The sequence below is a fragment of the Eptesicus fuscus genome, chromosome 5, assembly GCF_027574615.1.
Source record: "Eptesicus fuscus isolate TK198812 chromosome 5, DD_ASM_mEF_20220401, whole genome shotgun sequence".
Classification (NCBI taxonomy): domain Eukaryota; kingdom Metazoa; phylum Chordata; class Mammalia; order Chiroptera; family Vespertilionidae; genus Eptesicus; species Eptesicus fuscus.
The window spans coordinates 25,518,099-25,541,250 of NC_072477.1; the positions used below are offsets into that span (position 1 = coordinate 25,518,099).

Here is a 23,152-nt window from a genome sequence, read left to right on the forward strand (position 1 = left end):
TTTCTTGTTTTGCTTGGTAAGTACTGTAGCTTCTGTTTTAATGATTTAATCTGAATTTGAATGCCTTAATGGGAACTGCACTGTTCAGTCCTCCAGAGTCCCCACCAATTCGGGTGGTCTAACTCCAGGTAGTTTCCTACATTTAAATCACCTTCTTGATCCTTCAGGCTTGTGAGTTTTTGACCCCTGAAGCCCTGTTTTGGAATTCCACCTCCAGAGTCAGGAAGGTTGGGTTGAAGTCACAGCTAGTTCACCCACTAGTCTTACTGTAAGAATTTTTTTTAAAGGATTGAACTTTCCCTTTTACTAAAACAAAGAGAACTTTACCCTTTTTCCTTTTCTTAAAGGATTTTATTGAGTGAACTTGTAACCATAAATCCTTTCACTGTCCCTTTTATAAGTCTATAGTTGCCTTGCTCAAAGCTGTAAGGACCTGCTTGTCATAGAGATAGAAAAGTTTTAATTTTTACTCTTGATTATGGCAATTAACTAACACAGATGGCCACCAAAAAGGTGACTTACCAAAGGGTGTATAGCAAACGGTGCTGCTAAGTCCTCTTCCGTGAAAACGTGCAGGTTGTGCACTGTATCTGCCTGGCTACATAAAAGAGTGAAGTTTCTGTCTGTCTTTGCAATCATATGGGGGAATTGTGTGAGATGCCCAGCCCAGTCTGGTTTGGTGATCACAGAATAATAGAGCTCTTTTTTATTTTTATTTTTTTCTTTGCTCCATTGGTGGAGATTTCTTAGAAGTTGCAGGATATCTTCCTTCTAATTTTTCCTTGACACTGAATTATGTCTCTCACCTTTGTTTTCCCTCAATCCCCCACCCGCAGCAGTAACTTGCTCCAGGCTCACTTTGCTCCAGTGCTTAGGGGCTTAATCACAAGGAACAACAACAGCCTATAATTATTGGAATCGAGAGTCTAAGATTTCGCAACCCCTCCGCCACCAGAACTACGATTCCCAGCATTCCTGGTGCTCCCCGCGCTCAGCTTCCGCTTCCGGTCCAGGGGCCGCAGAAACTGAAAGTACCGTGTTTTTAGGCGCCCCACTGAGATTGATTCACCTTCACCTGTGCGAGACCTAGTTGACCAGGTGGGAAACCAGACAGGCAGTAAAATATGAACGGAAGAGTGGATTATTTGGTCACTGAGGAAGAGATCAATCTTACCCGAGGACCCTCAGGTACGTTCGGAATTGGGCATCTTTGGGAGTAGGGTCCTTGAAGTGTGATTGCAAAGCAGACACCTCTTCTTCTGAGCCAGATATTTTTGGACTCAGAGCTGGCAGGCCCCAACCTAGAGGTTTCCTGCCACGCTTTTGAGCATGTGGAACAATATTTTGGCATCCATCGTTAGCCAGACAAGGACCTGAGGAATCCGTCTCATTTTTTTTTTTTTTTTTTTTTGAGTTGGATTACCATCTTTATTATAGTCAGGACAGGTTTCTTTCTGCTAACGGTACCAGAAAATCCTGGGAGAAAGCCTGCTTTTTAACCAGCACACAATGAACAACACACCCCTCCTCTCATTGCCTGGTCTATACCTGTTTCTATGAGAGACTTTAATAAACATGGAATTATAAACGGTGTAGATTGTAAATGCACAGCCGTTTTCTTGGTGCTAGTATTCCTCCCTTCCTCCTTTTGGGAAAGTCATTTCGTGTCAACTTGAATTTTAAAGCAGAAAGAAAACTTAGCGATCTATTACCGAAGTTCCCAAACCTGATTTTGCCTCAAAAGTAACCAGGGTTTTGCTAAAAAAAAAAAAAAAAAAAAAAAAGTTAATTATTAGGTCCCGTCTCTAGGAATTTGGATTTAAAGCAGGTATTTTATCATTTGGGTTCGTGTGTGTGTGTGTGTGTGTGTGTGTGTGTGTGTGTGTGTGTGTGTGTGTTTAAACAAGCACATCATGCTTCTGGAGTGCCAACAATTTTCTGTTTCTTGACGTGGATAATGGTTCCCTGATTCTGATACCGCCTAAATCTTCATTCACCCACAGTCCACTTCCCCATGATGCTCTTCACTCACGGGGCTGCTACCATTACTGCATGCTGCCTATCTCGAATTTTGTTGCCTTTCCCTTGCACCTGTCTAGTGTATGGATTCAGGAGCTTTAGCTGTGGGATTATGTAGGTCTCAATCTGGCATCTGATTTCCTCCTAGTTCTTTGATATTTATTCTCTGACCCATTTGACTGATGTAAGCCTTAGTTTCTCCTCTGTAAAATGTGCATAATAGAATACACTTCATAGGGTTATGAGAATGAAATGAATTAAACAATGTAATACCTTTGGAACATTTCCTACCACATGGTTAGCACTAGGTAAGTATCTGCTATTACTGTTGTTATTGTTAATAGATGAATGGCGAGATTAACACAGTAAATCCCACCAAATACTGTTACTCCAAGAGTCTCCAATAAGTCATTAAATATCATAAGCCCCATCTCCGAAATGTTTCTGGGAGCCTTCCACTCTTTTCTGTTTTACCCAGAACAGTCCATTATCTTTTCTCACATGGAATTTTGTAATAGCCTGACCACCATTTATAAATTATTCCCCATGACATATGGCTTTCAGAATCATTCATATTTTGCCTTCTTTCTTGTTATAAAAAATGGGAAGGTGACTTTACTTATCAGAATATAACTCATGGCTTATCTGCATGGTTTAGTGTCACGTACCATATGAGCTCCTAAACCTTTATCAAAGGCTCTTATGCCCAAGTTTTTTAGGTTCCCTTTTCCTGTTTTACGTAAATATCTCCTTTCACCTTCAAGGAGTTAACTTTGAAGCTAACATAGAAAATTATTAAACCAAAAATTGTCTTTCTTTTTTGTTGTTGTTTATTTTTAAAAAATATGTTTCTATTGACTTTAGAGAGGGGAAGGAAGAGGGAGAGAGAGAAATATCTATTGCCTGCCTCCTGCATGCCCCCTCTTGGGGGTCCGAGCCTGAAACCTGGGCATGTTCCCTGACTGGGAATCAAACCAGCAACCTCCTGTTGCATGGGACGCTCAACCAAGTGATCCACAGTGGCAGGGCTGTTTTTATGTTTTTCATCCACTGATACTTGTTCTTCCCATAGGGCCCATTAAAACAGTGGTAGTTCCTTTTCTGATTGCCCTGCAAATATTTAAAGGCATCCTGCTTCTGTTTTGTCTCTTCCTGCTATGGCCTACTTTTGATCTCTTGTGATGTCGTTTGAGATTTTATTCTTGTCTCTTAGGAATTCAATGTACTTTGACATAGTCCTTTGGCTGTGGCATCCAACAATATTTTCAGGATCTCCTTATTAGAGGAGAGCAGAACTCTGATATTATCTTGCATGTTCTAGTCACTAAATATTTTTAAAGTTCAGTATAGTATCACTTTACCTTTTTTGGTATTTTCCTAACAGTGTTGCTTGATGTTTAGCTCACATTCACTAAAATTCCGTGTTGATCTTACAGATGTTAGCATTTTTTTTTCTGAATCATTGCAGTTAGGACAAACTTCAAGGGACTAATTAACAAGAATAATTATATCTAGCTAATATATTTCCCCCAAAAGGGGTTTAATTTCTGTACTATATGTGTATTTATTCACCTGGTGGCTTCTTTAAGTAGGTTCATGTCATACTCATGTAAGTTGATAAACAAGAGAGCAGAGCCACAAATTTTGTATTGAACTTAGATTAAAATAATCATCTGAAGTTTGGGTGGTTCAGTTAATAAGAAAAGGTATCAAACTTCTGTTATTACCTCCCAGAGTTCCTTACCTTGTATGTGGTATTCCTAAGAAGTATCACAGTCTAATTCACCTTTTTTTCACTGTATCATCATGCAGATACACAAGGAAGAAGTTAGTTATCACCACTGGAAACTTCCAGTGATTTTGGTAATCCCCATAGGCACCTTTCTTTCTATAGAAGAACTATGAAAAGCCTCTAGTTCTCAGTATGCATTTGTTTGTGGACACGATTGTCACTCTTTGTGTACAACTTCCTATGCAGGAACTTGATAATTTAATCTGGTAACTGCAAGAATGTACACTAACTGGCCAGATTATTATGATCTCTGAATGCATAATAATCTGGCCACTTAGTGTATATCCTATATAATAAAAGGCTAATATGCAAATTGTCCCCTCAACCAGGAGTTCTACCGGCAGGCAGGCCGGCCAACCGCCCATGTCCCCTCCTCCTGGCCAGGCTGGCTGGACCCCACCCATGCACAAATTCATGCACCAGGCCTCTAATTATGTATATATATACTGAGTGGCCAGATTATTATGCGTTCAGAGATCATAATAATCTGGCCACTCAATGTATATATCTTTGCTTTTTTGTCGCCAATGTTCTGTCAGGGGCAAAAGTCTTGGATATTTCCAGTGTTTGGGTCCATTTTGCAAGGCAGATGAACTTTTCTGTCTGATCTTGGTTACTTTAAAGGAAATAATGAAATCTTAGGAAAATTAAAACAATGAGGTATCTGGGGAGGCAAAAAGAAGCTTGGCATGCAGTTTGGCTTCTCTCCTATACCAACTTCCTCAACTGTGTAAGGAGAGGCTTAGGCCAGATGACTTTGCACATTTTTTCCACTTCCAATAGTTCAGGATTCTTTGGTCATTTCACATATTATTTTATGATTCCTGCCATTTTGGACTAATAGTGGGTGCTTGAAGAATTGTCAAAGACAGTGGTCATAGCCTCAAATGTCTTCAAGGGTTTGAAGAGTTCACCTTTTATGCTTTATGGAACACTATCAGTTTTCTTTCTATGGTAGTCCAGCTTGATTAAGTCTTTAAGCCTCCTACTTGTTCCTTCATCAAATTGAGAGTTCTTAATGTTGGAAAGACTGTGTTACTCTAAGAATTATGACCAGAATCTAATCTTGCTTCTCCCCCCCCCCCCCCCCCCCGCCCCCAACCCCCTACTGAAACAGGTAGAGATTGGTCATAAAGACAACCCTATTGCACATTGGGTATTAGGATAGGATTCCTTGCTCAGGACTGAGTCTCAATGGGTTTCAGCAAGTTGCTCCTGATATATCTTTAAAGAGTGGGGAAAGATCTCTCTTTCTCTACTCTCTTAAAAGGAGTTGCAGGGATAAATGGGTTGGTGTAATGTTTTAATACTGAATAATTAAGCAAATATCTTTTTGGTATTGTGCTAGTTACTTTATATATGTATTAACTCATTTAATTTTCACAGCAACCTTGAGTGGTAAGTGATTAATCCACATTAAGTATTTGCCCAAGTTCTAAAGCCAGTGAGTTTCAAGAGCTAGGAATTTAACCCAGATCTCTTGATTCTGCTGTTTCATATGCTACATCCCAGTAGAGTAGCCACGTTTAGGGAGTTGACTCCAATCATTCTCCTGACCTTTATTTTATAATATCATGTCTTATTCCCAAAGGATTTGAGGCATCTTAAATGACTTACACAATCCACAGTGGAAAGTTTTTATAGTTTGCTGTTGACAGAGCCAGGGCATGTCAAGGTGAGAACCTAAAAACAAGAAAACTCATTAAGTCCAAGCATTTAAGCCTCTACAAACCTCTCATGTGCTTTCTGTTTAACCTGAGACAGTTGCTAACAGTTTTCTGACCTATTCCTTCATATACCAAATAGATCTGAGACTGAAATGCTATATCCTTGCTGTATTTTCTATTGATTACATGAAGTCTAGCTCTCATGGAAATTACATAATTGGCATTCTCATGTAAAAAGTTAAATCGCTGTGCAAAGGTGCAGATGGTTACGGATTATGACCTGCATATATGTAATGGGAGGGCAAAGGAAGTATATAGGGGAATGTGTTCATCTGATCCTGTGATGGAAAAGTTCAAAGAATGGAGTTGTGGATAAGGGCCAGATTGACCAATTACAAGAAGATAGAGCTTACATTTATTTTGTAGATTGACTTTAGGCTAGTGTGAGGAACAGGGATGGGTATGGCCTAAGCAGTAATAGAGAAAATAAAATAAATTAAGCATATTCTGAACTCAGTGAGTAAACCAGCCTAGATAGAAGGAGAGTTAAGGGAGATGAGGTTGTTAAAATTGGTAGAGACTGGATGATGAAAAGTTCTCCCTGTTACTGTGGAAACTTAACCTTTCTTTTTCGTTGCTGTTAATCCTCACTGGAGGATATTTTTTCCATTGATTTTTAGAGAGAGTGGAAGGGAGAGGGGCGGGGAGAGAGAGAGAGACAGAGATGTGCTGCCTCCTACACGCTACCCCAACTTTTGGGGCCCGGAATTAAACCTGCAATCCTTTGTTGCGCAGGCCAACACTAACCACTGAGCGCACTGGCCAGAGTGAAACTTAACCTATCTTTAAGGTTCTGTCTTGATTCCTTCCCCTTTGTATTTAGTGGTTAAAACTGAATTCAAGAGTCACCACCTCCAGGAAGCTTTTCTGACCCAGGCTAGATATCTCTCTGATTAAGATTATCAGCCTGGCCAGTGTGGCTCAGTGGCTGAGCATCAACCCAATCAGCAGGAGGAAGCTGATCAGTGTTTCTCTCTCATCATTGATGTTTCTATTTCTCCCTCTCCGTTCTTCTCTGAAATCATGTGGCTAGGCAGCAAAGTAGCCAATTATTATATTTGAGTAAGATCAAAATTATGTATTGAAGAAAAAATTATATTTAGATTATGAATCAGAATAAACTTGGTCTCAGGAGACTCAGCAATGAAGGGAAGCTATTTTTAAAAATACTCATTTAGTGTTTACTACATTATGATTAGAAATCATGGATGCTAGAATAAAAAATTTAAAAATGATCCCTATTTTTAAGAATGTTGCAGTTCAGGCTGGCCAGTGTGGCTCAGTGGTTGAGTGTCAACCTATGAAGCAGGAGGTCATGGTTTGATTCCCAGTCAGGGCACATGCCCAGGTTGTGAGCTCTATCCCCAGTGTGGGGTGTACAGGAGGCAGCCAATCATTGAGTCTCTCTCATCATTGATGTTTCTGCCTCTCTCTCCCCTCTCCCTTCCTCTCTGAGATCAATAAAAATATATTAAAAAGAACGTTGTGCCCTAATCGGTTTGGCTTAGTGGATAGAGCGTCGGCCTGCGGACTGAAGGGTCCCAGATTCCATTACGGTCAAGGTCATGTACCTTGGTTGCAGGCACATCCCCAGTAGGGAGTATGCAGGAGTCAGCTGATTGATATTTCTCTTATCGGTATTTCTAACTCTCTATCCTTCTCCCTTCCTCTCTGTAAAAAAAAAATCAATAAAACATATTTTTAAAAAAAGAATGTTGCAGTTCAATAGGATAGTTATGATAGGCATGTGTCAAGTACCTTCATGAGGCAGAATAATGAAAGTGCTATGGATCCTCATCAGCTATGTTGTGTTCCTTGAAGAGTCAGAGGCAATGAATCATTTCAGGCAAAACAACAACAACAAAAACCCCAAGAAAATATTAAACTCCTTTAAGAAGCATTTTGGAAACAAATTAGATAATGTTATTTTTCCCCTTGTACAAAACTAAAGTATTTTCAGGCAATGGCAATGATTATACATTGTGCCATTTACCGTATGTTGGGCAAGAAGAGTTGGAGTAAGAGAAAGTTGAAAAGAGGGTAGTGGAGTGGGTACAGATTGTATTTTGAGGCAAAAATGAAGAAATTGAAACATTTCAAAAGCAATGAAGCAAACCAAGACATGATGTAGTAGAGGCCAAGCATTTACATTCAGTGCTTGAACAAGGGCTCGTTCTGGAATGAGAGAATAAGAATGCCTACCTCGATATTTGAAAGCGAAGTTTAGGAGCAATAAAAAGAGGCCTAACCTATTTGAAGAAATAATGACAGAAAACTTCCCCCACCTGCTGAAAGAAATAGACTTACAAGTTCAGGAAGTGCACAGAACCTCAAACAAGAGGAATCTAAAGAGGACCACACCAAGACACATCATAATTAAAATGCCAAGGGCAAAAGACAAAGAGAGAATCTTACAGGCAGCAAGAGAAAAACAGTTAGTTACCTACAAGGGAGCACCCATACGACTGTCAGCTGATTTCTCAACAGAAACTATGCAGGCCAGACGGGAATGGCAAATATTCAAAGTGATGAATAGCAAGAACCTACGACCAAATATGCATGCATTTTTATAAATAGATAATACTCTTTTGTGCGAATGGGTTTTTAATTTATAAGAAGATATTGTGCTATTAATATCAACATTAAAATTTAAACCTCCATTACTTTATATATGACTAGAGGCCCGGTGCACGACTTTCCTGCACTGAGGGGTTGAGGGGGTCCCTCAGCCCAGCCTGCACCCTTTCCTCAGTCCAGGAGCCCTTGAGGAATGTCCTTAGGCCTGTCAGTCAGACAGCTGCCGCATAGGCGAGGCGGGAGAGTTTCCCACCACCGCTGCGCTCGCCAGCCTTCAGCCTGGCTTGTGGCTGAGCAGCACTCCCCCTGTGGAAGTGCACTGACCACCAGGGGACAGCTCCTGTGTTGAGCGTCTGCCCCTTGGTGGTCAGTGCATGTCATAGCGACTGGTCTTTCTGCCATTCGGTCGATTTGCATATTACCCTTTTATTATATAGGACTAGAGGCCCAGTGCACGAAATTCATGCACGGGAGTGTGTGTCCCTCAACCCATCCTGCACCCTCTCCAATCTGGGACCCCTCGAGGGATGTCCGACTGCCCGTTTAGGCTCGATCCTGGCTCCAAACTGCTCGCCTGCCTGCCTTCCTGATTGTCCCTAACTGCTTCTGCCTCCAGCCTCATCACCCCCTAACCACTCCCCTGCCAGCCTGATTGATGCCTAACTCTCCCCTGCCAGCCTGATTGCCCCTAACTGCCCTCCCCTGCAGGCCTGCTCACCCCTAACAGCCCTCCCCTGCAGGCCTAGTCACCCCTAACTGCCCTCCCCTGAAGGCCTGGTCACCCCTAACTGCCCTCCCCTGCAGGCTTGATTACCCCCACCTGCCCTCCCTTGCAGGCCTGGTCCCTCCCAACTGCCCTCCCCTGCTGGCCATCTTGTGGCGGCCATCTTGTGTCCACATGGGGGCAGCCATCTTGTGTGTTGGAGTGACGGTCAATTTGCATATTACTCTTTTATTAGATATGATAGAGGCCTGCTGCACGGGTGGGGGCCAGCTGGTTTGCCCTGAAGGGTGTCCTGGATCAGGGTGGGGGTTCCCTTGGGGCATGGGGCGGCTTGGGCTAGAGGCCTGTGGTGATTTGCAGGCTGGCCACACCTCTCGGCGACCCAAGTGGAGGCTCTGGTATCTGGGATTTATTTATCTTCTATAATTGAAACTTTGTAGCCTTGAGCAGAGGCCTGGGCCAGCCAGAATGTGCAGGAAGCTTGGCTTCCTCCATTGCCGGGGAAACCCAAACCTCCGGCTCGCTCTGTGCCCGAAGCCATCTTGGTTGGGTTAATTTGAATACTTGCTCCTGATTGGTTGGTGGGCGTGGCTTGTTGGTGTAGTGGAGGTATGGTCAATTTGCATATTGTTCTTTTATTAGATAGGATTATTTAGTGCTTCTAACTTTTAACTATGTTTTAGTTACCAATTCCCCAAAGGTTAGACACCTAAATTACTATCACACTGTCACAAAACATGCTGCAATTAACATATTCTTACATCAGCCTTATAGATAGTATGATCACATTGGTCCAAACTGAGATGCCTTTGAAATTGAAGGGGAGTATTTTTATTACAGAAGTATTTCAAGACTCCCAGACCAATAGGAAATGTGGTCCACCCTGTTTATGGCAGATTGTTCTAAGACACAGCTGATAATCAACAGATATGCACTGGGATGGTCCTTCCCTTTTATTTCCAGCTGACATCTGTTGCAGTTGCTGGAGTGATTATTGCTTATTTTAAATGCCACTCTTTGTAGATACTGCTCATGAGGAGAAATGTCTGGGTTACAGGTTATAGACATACTTAAAGTTTGAGTTCGTACAGTCTTGTCCTGTTAATGGATGGATGGACTTTTAAAAAATATTTTTTTTATTGATTTCATAGAGGAAGGGAGAAGGAGAAATGGAAACATCAACGATGAGAGAGAATTGTTGATTGGCTGCCTCCTGCATGCCTCCTACTGGGGATTAAGCCCATAACCCGGGTATGTGCCCTGACTGGGAATTGAACCAGTGACCTCCTGGTTCATAAGTCGACACTCAACCACCAGCCACACCAGCGGGCTGGATGGACTTTTTAATCTCTCTGTTTTTCTATATTTCAGGTTTATTCACATTTGTACTGTATAGTTATTCATCTTTTCTCCATCAAACTATCTGGTTTGGGACTGTAAGCAGGTACTACTAGTTCATTAACAACTACTTTAGTGCAATTCTAGTTTATAAGGGTTTTTTTTAAGATTTATTAAGATAATTGGATCCTAACAATTACCTTTGGAGGTAGAGAGGGTAACATTATAATCCTTAAGTTACAGAAAAGAAAGCTGTGGATCAGAGGTGCAATAACTATTTTTAGCCCACAAATCTGTTAAGTTATGGAGTTGAATTTGTGACCTGGTCTTCTGATTTTTATTTGCTTTTGCAAAATCTAAAAGGGACAGGAAAAGGGGTAAATTTCTGTTAATGATTAAAGCAGGAACTGTCTACTTTAGCTTTATGTCTTTCTCAGAACATAACACAGTGCCTGATACATGGTCAATCAGTAATATTTTATTTACTTATTGATTTATTATTATGTGTGGTTGTTTTTTTTTAGAGAGAGGGAGAGAAAAAAAACATTGATATGTTGTTCCACTTAAGCATTCATTGGTTGATTCTTGTATGTGCTCATCTTGACTGGAGATCGAATCCACAGCCTTGGCATATTGGGATGATGCTCTAACCCAGTGGTCGGCAAACTGCGGCTCGCGAGCCACATGCAGCTCTTTGGCACCTTGGGTGTGGCTCTTCCACAAAATACCCCGTGTGGGCGTGCTCGTACAGTGCGATTGAAACTTCGTGGCCCATGTGCAGAAGTCGGTTTTCGGCTCTCAAAAGAAATTTCAATCGTTGTACTCTTGATATTTGGCTCTGTTGACTAATGAGTTTGCCGACCACTGCTCTAACCAATTGATCTACCCAGCCAGGGCCAATCACCAGTAATTTTTAATGAACACTTGAACTGTAGATATGTAGATTATGTAGATATCCATAGGTATCAGGTTGGAATTGGTAATGTTGCTGCTACTCAGTACTTTGGTGACTTCTGTTTATTGCAGCAGTGCTTTGAATTATCAGTGAGTTCAGTTCTGTAAATGTTCTGGCTGAAGAAAGGGATTTCACATCAGTCCAAGAGTTTTCATATTCAGTGGTGTGGTTCATTTATAACTGAAGCAGCAGTAGGTTATAAACATGCCTGTATGATGGGATTTCTGGAGGGAATAGACTGCACTTGTTTATTTTTAGAAAATTTCAGTAAGATTTCTTCCACTGTTCTTTTTTAGACACTGTTCTATAGGTTTAAATAACCAGTAGCAAAGTTCCTTCTCTTTCTTTTCTTGTTTTTAATTCTCATCCGAAGATATTTTTCCATTGCTTTTAGATGGAGTGGAAAGGAGATGGGGCAGAGAGAGAGAAACATCAATGTGAGAGAGAACATTGATTGGTTGCCTCCCGAATGTACCCTTTCCCAGCCAGGGATTGAGCCTGCAACCAAGCTTATGTGCCCTTGACTGGGAATTGAACCCTCAACCCTTTGGTGTGTGGGTTAATGCTCTAACCACTGAGAAAACCAGCCAGGGGCCCTTCTCTTTCTTACTACTATATTGCATTCATCTGCTTAAAATGTGCTTTCTACCCAAGATTTCTAGTGGCAGCTGTAGTAGTGTTTGATTAGGATGTTGGATTTCATTGAAAAATTTTCTCCAAATAATTTGTTCCAGTATTGAGAGAGGCTAGTTGGCCTGAGCCACCTTGCTCAAACCTGTCACAGTTGTTTTTTTTTAAATATATTTTTCTTGATTTCAGAGAGGAAGGGAGAGGAAGAGAGATGGAAACATCAATGATGAGAATCATTGATTGGCTGCTTCCTTCACGCCCCCTACTGGGGATTTAGGTTGCAATCTGGGCATGTACCCTTGACCAGAATCTAACCCTGGACCCTCCAGTGCACAGGCCAAGGCTCTATCCACTGAGCCAGCTAGGGTAAACCTGTCACAGTTTTGAAGTCATTTCAAAGCCTTCCATAAGGTAGGCTCCACCTACCTTTCCATCTTATCTCAAATAACTCCACCAGCCTCTTTCCAATACCTGCCACCCACTATAATACAAATTAAGAGTGTTCTAAGAGAAATCATTTAGTAACTTTAAATTTTTTATATCCTACCCTTCAAGGAAGTTGAAATAGTCATTTTCCAGAATTAGTTCTTCTATCATGTATCTTAAATCCTTCTTTCCATTCTCTAGCTGCAGATATTCTGTGCACAACTTATGCTATTTAAGTGAAATCTTTCTTGCTGCTTCTTTCTTCAGCCATGCATTTTCTTAAATCACAGATTAATTTTCGAGTGCGTATATTAATATTATGAGCTTTACATGTAAGTTCTCATCCTACCAGTGAGGAGAACTTTTAGAAAGCCCACAATGTCTTTTTAAGTATATGCTTTCTATTGAAACCAGTAAGTAGGCTAGTGATTATGGCTATTCCTGCCAATTGTACTACCAGATTTTTGTTATTTAATTGTTTCTAAACTATCTCCTTTCTCTTTGCACTGTGTTTTCACTTCTACAGTACTTGACATGAAGAAAACACTAGGGAAGTTCTTTTTCTTTTCTTCTTATTGCAAGATAAAATCTGTTTTATATAACAATGGTTTTCATAAACTGAAATCCCACAATTTAATGGTTTGGTACATGAAAATAATACTTTGGTAGTCAGGTTTATTTTGTTTTATTTGCATTAAAACATTTAAATGATATCTACTCTCTTAACAGATTTTTTTAAAAAGAAATTATGATTGAGTTATGTAATCAACACTACAGTTTTTATTTATTTATTTATCCTCACCTGAGGATGTTTTTCCATTGATTTTTTAGAGAGAGTGGAAGAGAGAGGGAAAGACAGAGAGAAATATCAATGTGAGAGAAACACATAGATTGGTTGCCTCCTGCACACGCCCTGACCAGGGCCCAGGCCAGGGAGGAGCCTGCAACCGAGATATGTGCCCTTGACTGGAATCGAACCTGGAATCCTTTGGTCTTCAGACCAACACTTTATCCACTGAGCCAAACCAGCCAGGGCTCTTAACAGATTTCTAAGTGTACAATACACTATTGTTACCTGTACAATGTTGTACATCAAATTTCTAGAGCTTAATCTTGTATAACTGAAATTTTATGCCCATTTAAAATAGTCACTCCTAGAAGGGAAGAATAGAAAGAATGGTGGTTACCTGGGGCTGGGGAGAAGCTGAAATGGGGAATTGCTAATCATTGAATCAGTTTTTTACTACAAATAAAACTTAGCAATCACTGTACCCAAGTACATGGTTGTTTGCACTTGAGGTAGAAAAGGAAAGAAGAGTGAATTTGATGATTTCGTTCTATCATGAAGCATCAGTTTCCTTTCTATTTCCCAGGTGTCCTGCCAACACTTACACCACTGCCCCCTCAACTCAAAATAGAAAAAATAAATAAGACTACCAAGACCATTTCTTCCAAAATGCCATCATACACAAATTCTCCCAAAGGTTGGAGAAGTATGGAAAGTAAAGTTTGGTTAGTAATCTCTCTTCTACTATATTAAGAATGGTTTATTTGCTAATTAGTTAAAAGCATAGCTTCTTCTCATGGACACAGCTAACCCTGTTACATGAATAAAAGGAAAGTCAAGAATTGGGTCCACTGAGTACCATCAACAGAATCAGAATCAAATGTGAACAGAAGCACATCTTATAAGAATCACCATTATTCTTTCACTGAGTTAACATAGATCTTTCTTTTTATATTCAACAAACCATGTTGACCACGGTGTTTGTATATTTAGTTCTACCTGATCTGAGTGGGCAATTCTAGATACACTTGGCCACTATTGGTGATATTATTCACTGACCTTGCCCATGAATATTCACCAGCTACATCAGTCTGACTCACCAGCCTCCCCTCTCTATAGGCCTTTCCTCTCTCTTTATCTTCTTCTTCTCTAATCCCTTTCTTTTTCTTCACCCCTATCTCCTTCACAACTCCTCCATGATTTTCTCAGGGCTGGGCTTCAACATCGTCGGTGGGACAGATCAGCAGTATGTCTCCAACGACAGTGGCATCTACGTCAGCCGCATCAAAGAGAATGGGGCTGCGGCCCTGGATGGGCGGCTCCAGGAGGGTGATAAGATCCTCTCGGTGAGAACTGGCTTCGGCCTCCTTCACTGTCCCTTGTTCCCTAGACCCTACTTCCTACTCCTAACCCCTTCCTTGGGAAGATTCCTGCCTGCCTTTTTGGATCAGAAAATATCCAATTTGTAGCGTTCAATAGGAGGGACCTTGATCAGTCATCTTTTCCAGAACTATCACAGAATATGGAGTATATTAACTTGCTTTGATAGACAAAGCAAAAGTAAGTCTAGAAAGTAAAGTCACTTACCCAAGTTTTAAAAACATGAAACAGGGAGAGTTGAGGGACTGGTTGGTAGAGGGAGGTACTTAAAATCCACAATTTTGGTTTTTCTTCCATTATACTTTATCACTTCCTCTTTGTAGATTAAAAAGTTAATATGTCTCCCTTTTCACCAGAAGTGGCAAAAAAGTGAAGGTAGGAATTAAGTGTTCTTTTTAGACTCAGAGCCCCTTTTCACCCATTATTATGATAAAAAATTGGAATGCAGTCTGATTTGGATATCTGTCCACTGTGCTTGCTCCCATTTCAACTCTGCTAATGTCTCTAGTAAAGACCCTTACTGCATGGTAACCATTAATTTTATTGTTTTCTAGAGGTTCCTCAAGTCAGGGACCAGATCTTTTTTTTAACCTTTTACATTAAATATGTATTTAACAAATAAAACAAGTTAGTAAATTCAGGCAAACCCAGCAAGGTTAGCTGATCAGAATATTAATAAACTATCATGAGTGGTAATTTCTCATTTTAGTCCTTCTCACTGACCATTTTGCCTCTTTTTAGTCCATTAAACTTCTAGACCCTATTAATTAATCTGTTGAGATAGAGACAAAGATAATCTACCTTTTATCTCAAAGGATATTGAGAAGTTAAGAAGCAGATTATTTCCTATTGGTCCAAGAAAGACATTCTGAAAATATGAAATCAACTTGAGTGGTACATAAAGGAACACTTGAGAGTGGGTTAAAAATAAAAGGTGTAGCATGTAGTTAGAAACTATGCAGTCCAATAGTTTGACATAAGAGGGACTTGAAAAGTATAGGGGTTAAGAAGAAAGCCTTTTTGTTTGAAAATCTTTGGTTAAAGGCCTATTGAAAAATTAAAATGGTTAGCAGTTTTTGAGCACTATATGCTAAGCAATATGCTGAGAACTTTAAACTTATTTAATATTGCAGTAACCCTATGAGGTGGGTACAATTATTATGCCTATTTTGCAGCTAAGAAAGCTGAGGCTTGGTAAAGTCAAGCAGCTCCCCCAGGGTCACACAAGTAGTAAGTGGCAGAGGATTAAAATTAGGTCTGTGAATTTGGAGCCTGTACTCTTAACCAGTATACTATACTGCCTCCTAACAGGTAAACAAGGAGCTAGGCCTAGTTATCCTAAACAGGAAGTTGCATGGTGAATTAATAGTAGATTTTAGGTATGGTTTTATATAGAAACTGAAATTAGCCTTTTTATAAAGGGTAGAATTAGATAAGGGGGGAAAAAAGGACATAAACCTCAATGTGAGAGAATTTGTTAGACATAAGCTGAGACAATGAGCCTTTTTTATATGGGCCATTGCCTCATAGAGAAAGAAATTGGAAGGCCACACAAGTTTTTAAAAAGGGTAGGAGATAAATGTCCTGAGAAAAGTAGATGTCTAAATAACTTAGCTCACTTGACTTTAAAATTTATAGCAAAGAGGATTTCACTTTATCAAAATATAAGAAATATTACAAAAATCTATACAAGATAGTAAATATTACAAATCCTATATAATAAAAGCATAATATGCTGTGTCCGATTGATCGGTCAATGGTTTGGTCGACTGCTCGACCAGTCCCTATGACACACACTGACCACCAGGGAGCAGATGCTCTGATTGGTAAGTTAGCTTGCTCCTGGGGTCCAGCGGATTGGGACTGAGTGAGAGGGCTGGACAAGCCCCCTCCCCAGCTGCCCCTCCTCAGCTGCCCCTCCCCCAGCTGCCCCAGTTGGGGCCAACCGGCCAACTTTCCATGGTCCCTCCCTGGCTGGCCCACCCCCATTAGCCCCAATTGGGACTGGGTGAATTTGTGCACCGGGCCTCTAGAGTGTGTGTGTGTATATATATATATATATAAAACACAGTACAAAGAGTGATTCAAGTTTATGTTCTGTCCAGTTAAGGAAAAGACATGTGAAAGAAGAGAAAGGAAAATGCAAGTCAGAGATGGAGAGAGATACAGAAGACAGAAAGAGGAAACAATGGGGCATATATAGGTGGAAAAGACCAGCTATCCTCTCCATTCTATCTAGGTCTATATTCACTGACTCCAGTTTCCCTTCCAAGAGTTTGCTCCAAAATTCTTCTAGATCCCATTCCTTAAGAATTAGTGACTTTCTTATCTCACCATCCTGTTCCCTCTATATCCTACAGTGAACTAGTTACCCATTAATCCTTAAACAGTTACATCTATGCTTTAGCTCACTTTATCCCTTTGATGTACTTAAGTACTTATTTATTATTGGCTTTAGAGTCTCTATAAAATGATGTTAAATTATTTATTAGTCTATATTCCCATTTATTCTGTATGAGCTTTTCTATTCTCACATGGGTCCATGTTGTAAAATATGCCCCAACTCTTTCCTGTAACTTTTGCCAGATAATCAAACTAAGAATATGCCCTTTCATGAGCACATATCCATTTTGGATAACTACTAGCAGTATCATTAAGTGATCTAGATTTCTTGTGAGTATTATTGACTATTAATTTAATTTAATCTTTGCATTTATCCCTAAATACCCATGTTTTGTCTTACTTTCAAGTTCTAAAATTAAATAACTGCATAATTCATTTTGCAGTTTCCCTTTCTCATTAAACGTGAAATTTAATTTTTATTTTGATCACTGTGGATGATTTAAACTGAAAAGAAAGAAAGAAAAGCTTTTCTTTAATGGATGTAAATGATATTTAAGATTGAAGGCCCTGTTACATCCGATAACCATGAAACAAAAACAGACATTACCAATAGAAGAACAGACCTGAAGCTGAGCTGAGGACTGGAGATTCATCACTCAAAGTTCATTTTTTGTGTGTGATGGTAAAGATGGTTTAATATCTGTATAGGTTACCAGAGAATCTGGGGACATTTTATTTTTGTGGGAGGTGGGAAAGGAATCTGTTTAGGTTTCTCATTTCTCCCATGTGTCAGGTGGGTAGTCAAAAATAGTAAATCGTAAAGCTCAGGGTGATATAGTTGGTTATTATAATGCACAGATGAATGTTTCATTTTGACCAAACCTCTTAGATAACAAAAATGGCACAGATTGGGCCATTAGTCAGCTGCATTTCATATTCTCTTCAAGAACACTTATTAATTTTGTGAATGAAAGAGTTGAGTAGTCATTAACATTTATCAACTATTGTACTTGATGGCCTGCAGAGCACTGTATCAGGTGCTATGGAAAATTAAAAGAAATAATGAAAGTCTTGTTTCTGCCCTTATCTAGAAATCAGTAGGAAAGACCCACTAGAAACCCTCATCCAGTCAGCTGCAGAGACATTGAAATATACAGACTCCTTTAGACAAAGTACCTCTCCAGAAGGTACTTTGTCTTCCCATTTCTGTGTCCCCAGCAAGTAGGCCTGTAGCTGACACAGAGTAAGCATCTAGTAAGTTAGTTGCTCTGTGAATGAATTATAGCATGATTGACATTTTTGGTTGGTCCTGATTAATTAGAACTGGATAATTTTCTCCCCTTCAACTTTGATAAAAAAAAAAAAAAGAGAGAGACACCCTCTCCCCCCAATTGCAGTTCCTTTCAAGATTTTGGTTAAAAATTTAAATACCCAGAGTATAACCTGAGGCCAGTGCTTATTAAATTGAACCCATTTTTTTCTACATCTTATACATATACATTTATATTATCCTATAGTTATAGAGTTCCTGTAACTAACATCCTGAGATAATGTTAGATTATCCTGAGGCAATTCAAAATTATTACTCATCAAAGAAAACAAATTTTAACTCATTTTATTCATTTCCTAAGTTTCCAGGAAATAGGAAACTCATTTTTAAAGACTGCTAACATCATAGTTAAAGCAAAAATTTTTATGTTTTCCCATCAGAACACCACTATCCCAATTCTCTGAACATTTAGTAAAATTTTTAGCGTATTGTAAATCTACCATATCTCAGGTTCAATAAAACTTACTTTGCCATGAATTATGGAAGCTGAAGTAGCAAGTTTAGTAGTATTCTAAGATTTCTCATTTGAATAGCTCTTGGTACTAGAAGTGAGGTCCAAGACTATCTGGCCATCACATGAAAACCTGTGAGAAATAAATGCAGAGCCTCAGGAACCTCCCCTGACCAGCATTATAATGAGATCCCTGGGTGAGTGTGAATAAGTATGAGAAGCACTGCTCTAGGCAGATGTCTTTCAAACCTTTTAAATTATCGACTGTAATAGGAAATAAACGTGTGTGTATGTGCGCACAAACACACACATACACAATTGAAGCAAAGTTTAACAAAATAATAATTCTATATGTGATTATTTCTGATACATTGTGTTTTCTTCTAATTTTACTTTTAAAAAAGTCAATACTGGTCTTGACCTACTGGATTGCCTTCATTATCTTCTGTAATAGGTCAACAGACCAATATTTTTTTTAAAAAATCACTACTCCAGTAAATGGAAAATCACTGATGAAATCTGTGGATGCATAGAGTATATATTAAATAGGGTCAGTAGACTGGGTATGGAAACCAGTTAGAAGACAATTTCAGGCAGTTTAGGTTAGAGCTAACTTAAACTTCAGGATCAACTGGAGGGCTTGGTTAAAGCATAGAATACTAGGATAGGGCCTGATTTCCACATTAATCAAGTTCCCAGAGTAATGCTAATGATGCTGGTTCTGGGACCACACTGAGATTCTCTGGTCTATATTAGTAAAGATGATGATTTTTTTTTTTTTTTAAAAGGATGTCACATATATTTAGGGGTAAAGCTTATAGAACTTGGTGGTTAGTCAATGATGAGCATAGAGGTGACATTGTCAAGAGAGAAAGAATCATAATTTGTTTTATGGGGCTGGTTTACCTTGGGCAAAGGATGAAAAATGGTTCTTTAAAAAAGAAATTCCCTTTGCATTTCTAAAAGGCCTCTTGGTTGGCGTTTCATTTGTTTATTTTTTTAAGCAGTTAGAGTAAAAGTCCTCTTATATTAGAATACCTTTAGGCTTAAATAGGAAGGTCAAAAGGCATAACTAGCATAAATGCCTGTACCCTGTATAGCACCTTCTTTTGCCTGATGTCACCAATATCTTTCTTCCCCATTAGCAGAAGGAGGCTCAGCAGAGGACCAAGATTACATACACATTGAGTCATCGGTGGGTAAAGCTGCTAATAGAGCACAGGCTTCTCAGCTTTGTGTCATATTGAGACTATGTCCGTCAGACTTTGTGTAGTTACTTATGGCTGTTTGCAGGGTGTACTCTGCAACCAACCTTCAGAAAATCTTGTAACATTTCTTATACTCAAGGGTTATTCAACACACTATTTAGGTATTATAGGGATTATAATGATAAGTTGAGATACAAGCTCTCCAAGATATTTACAGTAGTATAGAAAGTGATTATGATATAAGGCATAATTTAGTTTGACTTTAAGATGGTTATGTATTATGGAGATTCAAAGTAGCAAGTCAGTCACATCTAGAAAGGCCTTGTCAGTGACATAGCAGTTAACTAAATTGCTTTTTAAATTTTAACACTACTTCAATACATACAAATGAATAAAAATATTAGTATATAAACACCTTATGTTTTTATACAACTCTAAATTTTTTCAGTATGTTACATACAGGGTCTCTCCCCAAAAATGTATATACACTTTAACAGCTGATAGCTCAATTTTGAAAATGAAATGTATTTTAATAAACACTGCCTTCATAATTATTCAACGTGTGTGCATACATTTTTGGGGGACAACGTATATTAGATACAAATGAAACTGCAAAATCAATAAAAATTCAATTTACAGCATTAATGTGATGGATGGTGATATGTTACTGAAATAAAATTCTTGCTTACAGTGTAAATTTCTATAGTTTAGTGTTTTAAAGTGAAAGTTTTGGGGCCAGGCAGCTTGAGTTTGAATCCTGGCTTTGCTGCTCCCATTATATATGCCATGCACAAGCTGCATAGCCTCTTAGTTTTATCAATAACATAGGGGTTCCTAACTTACGGGACTATTGTGAAACTGAATAAGTTTTACATGTAAAATGACTGGACAGCTCCAGAGATTATGATAAATATGCAGTGGTTCCTGGCAATTATTACTGACTAGCATGGCAAAGATTATTTTGAACTTACTGTTTTGTTTTGTTTTATCCTCATCTGAGGATATGTTTTTATTGATTTTTTTTAGAGAGAGAGAAAAACATCGATGTTGGAGAGAAACATCTATCGATTGCCTCTCATATGTGCCTCAACTGGGTATTGAACCCGCAACCAAGGTATGTGCCCTGATCAGGAATTGAACCTGCAACCTTTTGGTGTTCAAGGCAACGCTCTAACCAACTGAGCCACCCAGCCAGGGATAAACTCTGTATTCTTGCCGTTGAATGTCATATAGTTCTCTCATTTGCATTCATATTACTATGTAACTTGGCTCTGATATTGAACTATGACATCTGGCATTTGTTAACATGACTACATCATTAACTTATTTGTCTCTGAGAGGAAATAAGCACCTATTTCTTTAAATGAGAAATACAGTTATCACAGGCTAAATTAGTTAAGTGAGTATTCTCACTACAATCAACAGTCTTTCCCCAGGAATTAACTAAAATAATTGAGTCATTGAGACATCTGGAAGTTTTTCCCTGTAGCATATCTTTAAAAAACACACAAAAAAGATAAGATCAGAATATGGTTTAATAGCATAAGATCAAAGTCCATCAATTAGGAAACCTTGTATTCATTTCTACACTATGGGTACCAGGACTGATCCTATTTAAGATCAATCATAGAAGATAAGTAGAATTTTTTAAAAGGAAAGGGTATTCAGATAATGGATATAGCTTAAGCATAGGTATGAAAATAAGAATATATGTGTTTTTTTTGTCTCAGGATAATGAGTTATGTGATTTAGCTAGAGCATAGGATACATGAAAGGGAGTAATGAGAGATTAAATTGGGAAGGTAGGTTCCAAGGGGAGGACTTTGCATATCAGAATGAGAAATCAGGCACGCACTCTTTCCTCCCCTGCTTCAACTTCTGTTTTTGTTTTTGAGCCACAAAGAGGTATAAACAGAATTGTACTTTAGAAAGATTGGTCTGGGGATATAGTGTTTGAATAGAGTAGTATGGGGGAGGACCCTAGAGGAAAGTAAATCAGAGAGAAGGTGATTATGGTAGTTCAACTAAAAGTATCCACAGTCTAAAGAGAGAGGTACTAGACAAAATAATAGCATATGAGGAATGTCACTATGTTAGACTATAGGATTTGCCAATATATTGTATGTGAAGATTGACAGAGTGGAGAGAGTTTAAAACTATTATCAAAAATTTAGTCTGAAAGGATGGTAGTGGCAATAAAAGAAAGTTGGGATAGTCCAGTTTTATGGGAAATAATAAAGAGAATTTGGAAATGTTGGGTGAGGTCTAGCAGAATATCCAAGTGCAGGTACCCAGCAGGAAAAAGGTAAATCCAGAAGTAGAAGTAGGGATACAATTTTTTAAATATATTTTTTTTATTGATTTCAGAGAGGAAGGGAGAAGGAGAGAGAGAGAGAGAGAGAGACAGAGAGAGAGATGAGAGATAATCATTGATTGGCTGCCTCCTGCACCTCCTGCACGCCCCCTACTGGGGATTGAGCTCACAACCTGGGCATGTGCCCTTGACTGGAATTGATCCTGGTACCCTTCAGTCTGCAGGCTGATGCTCTATCCACTGAGCCAAACCACCTAGGGCGGATATAAATTTTGGAGTTGTCTTGCAGATTACAGTTGAAATTGTGAATAATCACATGGGAGAAAAAATAAAAGGACAAAAGACAACTGACATTGAGGAATATTTACTTGCCTTAAGAAGGAAAGAAGGAAAAGGGAATTAGGAAAGGTATAGTTTAAGAACTAAGAGAGCTAAGTGTTCATAACTAAGTCAGGAGAGAACTGCAAAACAGAGGAGGCCATCTGAAGGCTGAAAAGGGGCTGTAAGATTTGGTGATTGGAATTCACTGCCCAATGTTGAAGTCCAAGGCTTATGCTACTTGGTGACTAATATGTAACAGAGCTAGAAACTATTAATTTGGGAAGGCCAAACTGTTGGTAGATGAATTCACCAAGGATATTGGCAGGAGATAGAGTGGAAGGACTATTCTGAACATCTGGAGAAGGAACACTGTGACAGGGAAGGTGAGAGGTTTGAATATGTCAATGACCTGGGCTTCAGCTGAGCAGAGAATAGTTGGTGAGTCAGAGCAGAGGACTAATGCAGAAGGAGCAGTAAAATGCAGGGTACTTTGATCTTCCTTCTGGTATTTAAACACAGTAGCCCTGGTTTCTACACTTACTATGCCTTTGGGTACATTCCCTAACCTTGCTAAGGCTTCAGTTTCTTCATCTGTGAAAATAAGATGCCCATATTTTCCGGCGTATAAGATGACTTTTTAACCCAGGAAAATCTATATGCCCAGTCGTCTTATACCCCAGAAAATATGGTAAAAACAGTGTCTACCTCATAGGATTATTGTGAGAATTAAATTAGATAATTCATAATGTAAAGCGTATAGCACAGAGCCTATCAAGTAAATATATTAGTTGTTTTTGCCGCTGTTGCTGTTGATGACCCTAACATGCATC

At 39.2% G+C, this 23,152-nt stretch overlaps 1 protein-coding gene across 1 annotated transcript in view; it reads left to right on the top strand.

Moving 5' to 3' along the window:
- The first annotated feature begins 1,020 nt into the window (after positions 1-1,020).
- Positions 1,021-23,152, top strand: part of SYNJ2BP (synaptojanin 2 binding protein) — a 31,351-nt gene continuing 9,219 nt past the window's right edge. The window contains exons 1-2 of the mRNA XM_008138895.3: positions 1,021-1,188; positions 14,185-14,321. Coding sequence (XP_008137117.1) covers positions 1,125-1,188; positions 14,185-14,321 — 201 coding nt within the window. The 5' untranslated portion in view covers positions 1,021-1,124. The remainder of the gene's footprint in view (positions 1,189-14,184; positions 14,322-23,152) is intronic.